This window comes from Cibotium barometz, chromosome 17 (assembly GCF_041138505.1).
Source record: "Cibotium barometz isolate CiBa-2024 chromosome 17, ASM4113850v1, whole genome shotgun sequence".
In the NCBI taxonomy this organism is placed as follows: Eukaryota; Viridiplantae; Streptophyta; class Polypodiopsida; order Cyatheales; family Cibotiaceae; genus Cibotium; species Cibotium barometz.
The window spans coordinates 27547761-27559751 of NC_141062.1; the positions used below are offsets into that span (position 1 = coordinate 27547761).

General features: G+C 36.9%; 1 protein-coding gene across 1 annotated transcript; it reads right to left on the reverse strand.

The window, feature by feature from the left end:
• Positions 1–2452: 2452 nt before the first annotated feature.
• Positions 2453–4387, reverse strand: LOC147629848 (rhomboid-like protein 14, mitochondrial). The gene is made up of 2 exons (XM_086811384.1): positions 3899–4387; positions 2453–3597 (listed from the first exon to the last, which is right to left on the reverse strand). Exons 1-2 carry the CDS (start codon positions 4124–4126, stop codon positions 2797–2799), a joined length of 1029 nt encoding a protein of 342 aa, XP_086667510.1. The 5' UTR covers positions 4127–4387; the 3' UTR covers positions 2453–2796.
• Between the last annotated feature and the right edge of the window lie 7604 nt (positions 4388–11991).

Sequence of the window (11991 nt, forward strand, 5' to 3'; positions counted from 1 at the left end):
TGTTTATCTTCTATCTTAGTTGAATATGTGGTTGCTATTTTCCTTGGTTGATTGTGTGTTTTATATCATTGAGAGAGAGTGTGTGTGTGTGAGAGAGAGATGTCTTGCCTATCTACATCCCCAATCTTGTCAAGAGATCTTGAGCATTTATCCACTTTAGTGTCATCATATGGATCATATATAGTCTACTAGATTGGCAATGATGCCCCCCTCCCCTCCCTTCCCCCCAAAAAAAGACAACCCAAGCTTACCTTTTTATCCTATGGAGAACCCTAGCTCACGAGTATTCCTCTCAATTTTAGGACTACTAATTAGCAACAAAATGGTCACTAGAATAATTCTTAATTTTTTAAAGTTGATAAATATATTTATTAGGCAAACTATATTGAACTTTGAACGCATTAAAATTTGCAAATAAATATAGTTGATCACAAATATTTTTTTGAAGCAAAGTTGCAAACACCCATTTAAAAAAAGGTGTCTTACCACCATGTGGTATTTTTATTTTATAAACAATAACTATACTTCCTCAAATAATAAATTCTAATCAAAACATATCTACACCAAATCTAAACTTTTTAAATCAAATTTACAAATAAACTTCCACACTTGCTTTGCATGATAATTATTTTTTCATGTCTACACAATGTAAAAATTTTCAAAGACAAGAATTACAATATATATATATCACAATTGACATAAAGATTAAAGCCCCCAATAAGATGAGCACAACCAACTGAGTACACGACCCATTTCCTTGTAGAGATTATAAAGGTTAGTAAATGTATAAAGATTGGGTACTCCCAATGAAATGAGCACAACCAAATGGGTCACCCATTTCCTTGTATAAATTATAGAGTTAATCAATGTATAAAGATTGAACAAGGATACATATTTATTCTAAGATTTATAAATACATCACATCCTTCTATCAACGCATTAATATGATATGCATGCAAATATGATTTTATTAATATTGAATAATGATAGGTTTAGGATACAATGATTGAGGTGAACATTTGTAAATATAGTCCTAGAACAATTGTGAATGTGATCCTTGTATTTTGTTAGGATCCACACATCCCACAAGCATATCTATGTCCGAAAGTACATGGATCAAAGTAGGTTAGTGAAAGAAATTAATTTCAATGCTTCACAAATGCAAATGCCTTTCATCCATGTATGGAAATATTCAAAGGTGGGTGGTTAGAAAATCCAAGAACATTAGTCAATAGATAATGATAATGGCTAACCATAATTGTATGGTCAATGGTCATGTTAATGATCAACAGTAAAATGGTTAATTGTCAAAGGTTGTTATGATCAATGGTAACAAGTGCAATCTTGCTCCGAGTCTCTATTTACCTTGCACAAAGATCTTTGCTGATGAAGATTCATCATAAAGATGGAAAGATCTTTGTTAAAGGAGATTTGGCACCTTGCTCATAGCAGATGCGCACAAGACCCCTTTCTGAGCAACACGTCTGTAGTAAGCATCTTTCATATCACCGCCATCAGGTTTGTATAAGCTCTAACTGTAGTAACATGTTTTTGTGCTATTCACTGTAGTTTTTCCAAAATCTAGATCACCAAGAACATGCACAATGTCTCCACCCTGATTTCATCCATGGGTGTTGATCATAACACTACTAGGGCTAGATAAGAGAACACATAGAACCCCTATAGATATAGGTGAGCTTTTGGAGGACCCTACTATCTACAAGTGCATTATGAGCTATACTATTGGACTTGTGATATGCAAGCTCCCAAGAAGCCACACTTGGATGTGTCTAGATGGATTCTCAAGTACATAAAATCCACAATTAATTATGGACTTTTGTATGAGGCTAGCACATAGATATACCTAAAGCTTATGCTTCTTGAGGTGAGGCCTCACAAGAGCTGAAATCATGGCTACTCTCCCTCACATCTCAAACCTATAATTACATGATACCAATGACTTAATAACATAGGGTGGGAGTCAATGAGCTTCTTGTGAAAAGGGGAAAAAAACATCAAGTGTTAAAGAAAGTACATGCCTTTTACAAGGTGAAATAACCAGAGACTTGAATGCAGTTATCCAGCTTAGCAGCCTAAACTAGTGAAAGACTTTATGGCCAAGAAACAGCAATCAAACGTATTACCATCCAAAAGCAAAATTGTAAAAAATACGCAACCAGAATTATTTACAGGTTATGAATTGGATGTTTATACGAACGCCTAGAGGCTGAACGAGGTAGCAAAGACCCCTTCAGGACCTTGCTGCCCCCTTTCAAATAAAGACATCTAACTTGCTTATGAGGATTATCCACCCAATCAATTGTCCTCAGACAAAATTCTGCATAATTCAGCTGTAGGGAAAGGTATGCCCCACTTCAGCAGTTGAAAATTTGTTGAGAACAGCCATAAAAGGTATTGAATCGGCTCGAAAAAAAGGCAGTAATAGTATTAATTTTTCAAAAATTAATGCTATTTTTTTCGAATTTCCTACTCGATGAAAAATGCAGAGTAAGTGTGTGTGGTTGCTAAAAACAGATTTCCCAATTGCTACTGACATTTCTGTTTGAGATTATAAGTGCCTTCAGTTTACATTTACATTCCCAAAATACATGTTCTTTTCACAGGTTATCAATATTGCTTTCAGAGAACATTTAGCTCGGTGCACCATCTGTCAAAACACACAAACAGCCAGCCCTCATTGTCACCATCTGGACAACAAAAAGGAGGTAATACCTCAACCACCTCTCACCCAAATGCAGGAGTTGCTGTGCATTTTGAGTACCAAAGCAAGAGCAATCATCTAGTAAACCGTGCAAGACGTGCTTGCCTCACTTCATCTATAGATGGAACAGAAAGGATGGGGGGTGCAGAAGGTGCACTGCTGCTGGCTCTTTCTGGACATGATGCACCACATATCTCACAATTGTCTACATAAATTGCATTATCATAGGTGCACATCGGACAGCGCCATACACTACTACCATCTAAAAGATGGTTATTCCTCGCTCTGCCACCATCTGAAAGATGATTGTTCCTTGATCCACCAACAGATCTCCCCCTCCTAAAATTGGGCAGCCACCAAATTAATCTATGCCTGAGGTTAAACAACCTCCTAGCAAGCACTGCGAAGATGCCACTTACAGTAAGCCAATGAGAGCTGTGAACATAAAGCAAGCCTGCTAAGATCCCGCAGAGATGCCCTAAAAAGGAGGTCCCAGGAACAAACATCTGTACCAGTATCAATTCAGCCCATGCCGCATAGCGGGCGGGAACAAGAATCCCGTACACATTGGTGTAAGTTGGAGAGTTCCAATTCAGTACCACTTTAAGAGCAAACAGGACTGCTGAAAATCCAACAGCACAATGGCTGTGCAGTGCATCTGGATAGTCCCCGAAAATACTTAATCCCTTGGCAAGAACCACAACAAGACCATGTGATAATCCAAGCAGCACAGTAACCATCTCTGCAAATTTAAGACTACCCATCCTCCCCTCCAGCTGCACTCCTTTCCAGAGGAGAGAAAGCATATTGTACACCAAGTGGGTCTCATCAGCATGGTAAAATGCTGAAAGAAACAAGCGCTTGACATCCCAGTCCTGCCAAAACCAGCAATACGTCAATTCCCTATCCTGGACCTAGTTATTTGAGCAGTTTTGACAAATTAAAGGAAAAGAAAACACAAACATCACGTCCCTAGAATTCACCCTAGGAATACTTGCAGCATCACCATACAGCTAAACAAACTCCTTCACGGCTTGAGTGCATCCACTATATGGAATACGTGTCCATCAAATGTGTGATTATATATAGCTTATGCAAAAGGCGTTTAAATAAGTTAATCTGTTCAAACTTTGTTTCATGGCATAGTCACATGAACTCTGTCTGGGGATTTCGTACCTTGAGGACAAGATAAGGATTCAGGCAAACGTCGCTGATGGTTGGAAGAACATCGTGGAGCCGCCCGGGTCTGAGGTAGAGGATGACATTCGCCACGATAAGGGCCGCAGTGACAGGAGGCTTCCTGTCGCGCCCTGCATACTGTGCTAGGAGATGTAAAACCAGGATGAAAAACATGCCACCATCACCATTGCCTCCTCCCGTGTGACGGATCCGGCCCCTGTTCATCCTCAACGCAGCGAACAGAACTGATAACCTTGGCGATGGCAAAAACGCGAGAGGGTGCAGAAAAACTTAGCTCGAGTGCGATGCAGAAAAATCCGGAATCTGTTGCGAAGAGGAGATCCCAGCCCTGTGCAGGAGAAGAGGAAATCCTAGCCCTGTGCAGAAGGCGAACGGACAACCCTGATCGTGTTGGAGAAGGGCAGGAGAGACGCTTCACAGGGGGCGTGCTGGAGAGGGGAAGCAGCGGTCGACCTCGCTTCTCCAGAAAGCACCGGAAAGATCCACGTTTTTTTTTTTTTTTTTCGCGAGAGGTGGTTTGTTCTCAACCGCCTTAGCAATTCCAGATGAATCGTCAAAGCTAAGTTTCTCTGCTTGCTCGCTTCTGACCTCAGCTCGAAAAACAAAAACAAAAATCGTCATAGCTATCCGTTGTCTCACTTTCGCAATATAGTATTCTTATCTATCTCTATTATTATCCAATTTGAGTTTTGAAGTTCTATGCTCTCAAAGATCCTATTTCTTGCGAGTGTTCTCTTGTATACATTGCACTTTGTATCCTCTTACATGGTATCTTTTCTTTTTTTGAACGAACTTGAAAGCCTTGACATGCTTGTAGATCAGACTTTTCCTCTTACATGGTATCGTTATTTAGCAATGTGAGTTTTAAAGTTTTATGCTGTGAAAAATCTTACTTCTTGTGAGTGTTCTCTTGTATACACTGCATGTTGTATCCTCTTACATATAGTATCAGAGCTCCGGCTCGGTACAAAACTTATTTGCTAATTGCCATCTATTAGCAATCCCTTACTACAAGAAATGGCATCTTCATCTGCAAGACCCGCGCCCACCACCATTTGGTGCTAATCTAAAGATTGACAGCACAAATTATCCTCTCTGAAAGTTCAAGCTTAAGGCTTAGATTCTTTTCTCTATTCTTTCCTCCTATGAGCTCTGGGACACCGTCTCATTGGTGTTGATGTTCGAGATATGGGTATCTCAGTATTCAAACTCTTTCAGAGATATAAAAAGATAAGCTAGTTGAGCATTTACTCTACTAATTTTTGACAGTCTGGATGTATGTGAAGCTTGCATGATGGGTAAGCACCATCAAAAACCCTTTCCATAGGAGAACAATTTTTGTGCCAAGGCTCCTCTTTAGCTCGTACACGTTGGTGGACAATTGCACCAGCTATCATTAACCTATCTTCAGCTGAATTTAGGTTAAAGATAGCTGAATTTATACATATGATGGGTTAAAGATACATATGATGGGTTAAAGATACATATGATGGGTTAAAGATAGCTGAATTTATACATATGATGGGTTAGAGATAGCTGAATTTATACATATGATGGGTTAAAGATACATATGGTGGGTTAAAGATAGCTGAATTTATACATATGATGGGTTAAAGATACATATGGTGGGTTAAAGATAGCTGAATTTATACATATGATGGGTTAAAGATACATATGATGGGTTAAAGATACATATGGTGGGTTAAAGATAGCTGAATTTATACATATGATGGGTTAAAGATACATATGGTGGGTTAAAGATAGCTGAATTTATACATATGATGGGTTAAAGATAGCTGAATTTATACATATGATGGGTTAAAGATACATATAGTGGGTTAAAGCTGAATTTATACGTATGGTGGGTTAAAGATAGCTGAATTTATACGTATGGTGGGTTAAAGAGAGCTGAATTTATACGCATGGTGGGTTAAAGATAGCTGAATTTATACGTATGGTGGGTTAAAGATAGCTGAATTTATACGTATGATGGGTTAAAGATACATATGGTGGGTTAAAGAGAGCTGAATTTATACGCATGATGGGTTAAAGATACATATGGTGGGTTAAAGAGAGCTGAATTTATACGCATGGTGGGTTAAAGAGAGCTGAATTTATACGCATGGTGGGTTAAAGAGAGCTGAATTTATACGCATGGTGGGTTAAAGAGAGCTGAATTTATACGCATGGTGGGTTAAAGAGAGCTGAATTTATACGCATGGTGGGTTAAAGATAGCTGAATTTATACATATGATGGGTTAAAGATAACTGAATTTATACATATGATGGGTTAAAGATACATACGGTGGGTTAAAGATAGCTGAATTCATACATATAGTGGGTTAAAGATAGCTGAATTCATACATATGATGGGTTAAAGATACATATGGTGGGTTAAAGATAGCTGAATTCATACATATGGTGGGTTAAAGATACATATGGTGGGTTAAAGATAGCTGAATTCATACATATGGTGGGTTAAAGGTAGCTGAATTCATACATATGGTGGGTTAAAGGTAGCTGAATTCATACATATGGTGGGTTAAAGGTAGCTGAATTCATACATATGATAGCTTACATATGATGGGTTAAAGATAGCTGAATTCATACATATGATGGCTGAATTCATACATATGATGGGTTACATATGATGGGTTAAAGATAGCTGAATTCATACATATGATAGCTGAATTCATACATATGAAGGGTTAAAGATAGCTGAATTCATACATATGAAGATAGCTGAATTCATACATATGAAGATAGCTGAATTCATACATATGAAGATAGCTGAATTCATACATATGATGGGTTAAAGATAGCTGAATTCATACATATGAAGATAGCTGAATTCATACATATGATGGGTTAAAGATAGCTGAATAGCTGAATTCATACATATGATGGGTTAAAGATAGTTGAATTCATACATATGATGGGTTAAAGATAGTTGAATTCATACATATGATGGGTGAATTCATACATATGATGGGTTAAAGATACATATATTGGGTTAAAGATAGCTGAATTTATACATATATTGGATTAAAGATAGCTGAATTTATACATATATTGGGTTAAAGATACATATATTGGGTTAAAGATAGCTGAATTTATACATATATTGGGTTAAAGGTAGCTGAATTTATACATATATTGGGTTAAAGGTAGCTGAATTCATACATATGATAGCTTACATATGATGGGTTAAAGATAGCTGAATTCATACATATGATAGCTTACATATGATGGGTTAAAGATAGCTGAATTCATACATATGATGGATGAATTCATACATATGATGGGTTACATATGATGGGTTAAAGATAGCTGAATTCATACATATGATAGCTGAATTCATACATAAGATGGGTTAAAGATAGCTGAATTCATACATATGAAGGGTTAAAGATAGCTGAATTCATACATATGAAGATAGCTGAATTCATACATATGATGGGTTAAAGATAGCTGAATTCATACATATGAAGATAGCTGAATTCATACATATGAAGATAGCTGAATTCATACATATGATGGGTTAAAGATAGCTGAATTCATACATATGAAGATAGCTGAATTCATACATATGATGGGTTAAAGATAGCTGAATAGCTGAATTCATACATATGATGGGTTAAAGATAGTTGAATTCATACATATGATGGGTTAAAGATACATATATTGCGTTAAAGATAGCTGAATTTATACATATATTGGGTTAAAGATACATATATTGGGTTAAAGATAGCTGAATTTATACATATATTGGGTTAAAGATAGCTGAATTTATACATATATTGGGTTAAAGATAGCTGAATTTATACATATATTGGGTTAAAGGTAGCTGAATTTATACATATATTGGGTTAAAGGTAGCTGAATTTATACATATATTGGGTTAAAGGTAGCTGAATTTATACATATATTGGGTTAAAGGTAGCTGAATTTATACATATATTGGGTTAAAGGTAGCTGAATTTATACATATATTGGGTTAAAGGTAGCTGAATTTATACATATATTGGGTTAAAGGTAGCTGAATTTATACATATATTGGGTTATAGGTAGCTGAATTTATACATATATAGGGTTAAAGGTAGCTGAATTTATACATATATTGGGTTAAAGGTAGCTGAATTTATACATATATTGGGTTAAAGGTAGCTGAATTAAAGGTAGCTGAATTTATACATATATTGGGTTAAAGGTAGCTGAATTAAAGGTAGCTGAATTTATACATATATTGGGTTAAAGGTAGCTGAATTAAAGGTAGCTGAATTAAAGGTAGCTGAATTTATACATATATTGGGTTAAAGATACATATATTGGGTTAAAGATAGCTGAATTTATACATATATTGGGTTAAAAATAGCTGAATTTATACATATATTGGGTTAAAGATAGCTGAATTTATACATATGATGGGTTAAAGATACATATATTGGGTTAAAGATAGCTGAATTTATACATATGATGTTTTGTGAACATTTTGCTGTAGTAGGAACTGTTTGATGTAAATATTGTTCTCAAAGGCTGTTTTAAGGAACATTGTGTAATGTCTATGATTAAAGAACTTTTTTTTATATGTTTCATAGTGTGGTAGGACCTACTTAGATAACAAAAATGATTAGGTGTGTGGGTGGATGGATGCCCCGATGGCACCATCCTATGGATGGGTGGACTCGATGAGTCGGGTAACTTTCCAACACAGTTATTATTTACGATTCAGAATAGAATAGCACTCGAACAACTTCCATTTTAGGAGAACAAGAAGTAGACGTGCCTCATAAAGAAAAGAGGAAAAAGGCATTGGCTTCCATGTACCAAGTGCGGACTTGTTCCATCCTCGATCACACACATTGAGTGCTGTTTGATCGGAGGAATAGATTCCTATTAGAATAATTATGTTCCCCCTGCGAGATGAAGTCAGGTCCCTCCATTTGCTCGTATCCTCATATTTCCAAGAGATTGAGGTGTTGTCAATCAAAGACAAGGGGACTTAGTTGCCTATCAAAAGGATCCCCTTGACCCAGCTAGGGCGGGGATCTTACAATTGGTATCAGAGCCGATCTTAGTTCCTAGGATTTGTTATTCAAAGGTTAACTATCAAGGGATTAAAAAAAGTGATTGTTTATCATATGAGGACGAATCAATCATCTCTACTGGCCATAGAAATGGTTTGAATATCTTCACATATTGTGACAATCATCCTATGAAATTGTGCTTGTATCTTGGGGATGCACATGCAAGATATTTGTATGATAAAGTTGAGAAATAAGATTGGGAAGGAAACCTTTTGAGGAAAAACATAGGCTGGTCTAATTAAGAAATCAGATTGAATGACTAGAAGGATAGACTGAAACTTTGTTTGGAGAAATTTTTAGGATATATCTCATTAATTTATATATTGTAAATTATTAAGTTTATAACTCCATTAAGGAGAGACCTATGTAAGGTACCAACACATGTTTGAATAGTTGATGTGTGAATGCCATCCACTGGATGCTTTACACTAGATGCTTTACACTAGGATGGTCGTCCCCGGGATCCTAACCCCATCTCGGATGAATGTGGGTCTGCTCTGGATGTGTAATTTTTGGAAAATGAAGCTCTCAGATGTATTAATCTTGAGTGCCTTCAGATGTGGTGCCATGATAAGCATTTGATAATTTTAAACTTTTCATGTATGATAGTTTTATGGTAGATGGTAAGGGAAGATTAAATTTTGAATTGTTTTCTTGATGACACAGTCTTTTTTGAAGTTTGTATGATTTTTTTTAAAATCTTTATTATCTAGCAAGAATAGGAGGGTCAAAGTTCTAAGAAGGTTGTTTCTTGAAAGGAAGGTGACTCAGTGACCAAAAAATAAATAAAAATAGTTGAATGAAAATCTCAAGTATTAACAAGAGGGACTTGAAAATAGTTGAATGAAAATAATTGAATGAAAATCTCAAGTATTAACGAGAGGGACTTGAAAGTTTACCCTCTCATGATTTTATTGTGATGGAAATTCTAGATTAACATGCCCATGACCAAGGATATAAGTAAAGTTAGTCAGCTATCGTATTGCTTTATCCTATTAAAGCAATCTAAGGAGAGTATTTATCTTCTTATAATATATGAGGTCACATTTTATGGAAGAGTCGATTTAAATGAATAGACTTATCAGTGGATGGAGAGTGTCCCAGCAGAATGTTAAGTGTTGTACTTATTATATCATATAAGAAATATCATGAAATTTAACTAAAGAAATTTTCTTAAGAGAGAGAGTTTGAGTCAGAGAGACTTCTTGGATATTTTCAGGCAAGAGAAAGTGTCTTGCCAAGAAATCTTGGATAATGGCATTAAAGAAGTCCTTCACGAAGCCCAACTGAAACCATTCAAAGGTGAAGGAAAGAATTTGGGAGAAGAAGTAGAGACTTGGATAAAGTCCATGGACGGGTATTTTGATGTATCTAGACATAATGAAAGAAACAAGTTCGCCCTTGCTTGTTTAAAAATTGTGCGAAATGCATAGATTAGTTGGAAGAACTATTGTCAGTCCAACCATTGGAACTAAAATTAGTTGTCATGGGATGCCATGAAAGTACACCTTCGTGAAAGGTTTTGTCCCCCAAGATTTTGGGAGGATAAAATGAATGAATTTTTGGAGCTAACCCAAGAAGCAAAGACCCTGGAAGAATACCACCAAACTTTTGCTAAACTTCTCCGATTTGCTCCAGAGATGGATGAGATAACTCTTCTCCATTGATTTCTTTAGAAGCTTAATCCGCTTGATAATGAAGACCGTTTTAAATGGATGATGGATGATGAGATGCATAGGGATTGACACTCATTCATGCTAATTTAGGACCGCAACCATCGCGGTGGTAGTACTAGGAAGTGGTTGGTCTCTCTTTTTAGGGATCTTAACCAGCACGGTGGTAGTACAGGATAATTGGTCACCAGCGCGGTGGTTTAACCAGCATGGTGGTAGTATTGGATAAGTTATCACCAGTGCGATGGTTGGTATCAACAGACAAAATACACGATATGACGGTGGTACCAGCGCGATGGTTGGTTGTGCATGATAACGAGCACGGTGGTAGTATTGGATAAGTAATTTCCAGCACGGTTGTTGGTATCGCACACTAATCGCATGATGTTTCATTTGTATGAGATGAATGCCATAAAAACATTTTTGGTTTTTTAGGATAAGAAGAATACTTTTTCCTTAGTCTCCAATACAACCCATGATGTGCTCATGCGTTTCCAAATCCATTTTGAGCACAGTCTTGCCCTTCTTTCGTCCAAGCACTGCATGCAAATCCAACTTAATAGCTCTTACATGATGAGAGTACACAAATGTAGGCTTACTCTTATGTAATAGAGTGTAATTATGGCCTCTCTTGGATATTTTTTGGTACCAAATACCTCCAACTACTACATCCCACTTGCCAAATGTTGGGCCCCAATCATCCTTAAATGCTTCCTCAACCTTGTGCTTGGGTTTGGTACACTGCAACACAAAGTATGGGTCGTCTTCCTTGTTATCCCCAGGCAGTGATGACTGCAAAGTTATCCCTCCCTCTTCCAGAGCATCAGTGAGGTCATCAAAGTCATCTCCAATCAATGGTGCATCATTGTTTGTGACTCTATCTTCACGCAGAGGAGAAACTTGAACTCGCACCCATGTCTTCACAGTTGCAATGTCCTCACAATTTTCATGATCCCCTGTGATGCATGCACTATAGAAACAAGAAAGTTTTCTTGTTTTGAGCAGCAAGTGGTCATTTGAGAATCCCCATACGCTGTGCAAACTGCGAGTTCCTTTAATGGCCTCACCATCCAGTCTATTTTTCCTTTGCACTTCGTTCACTTCCACTTCATGGAAGACTCTACGCACTATTTTTCCTTTGCACTTCGTTCACTTCCACTTCATGGAAGACTCTACGCACTATTTCTTTGTATTTGTTTGTTGTATGTTGATTGCGCCCCTGTGGAGAGGTTGAGTGCAGTAGAGTCTTCCACTTCATGGAAGACTCTACTGCACTATTTCTTTGTATTTGTTTGTTGTATGTTGATTG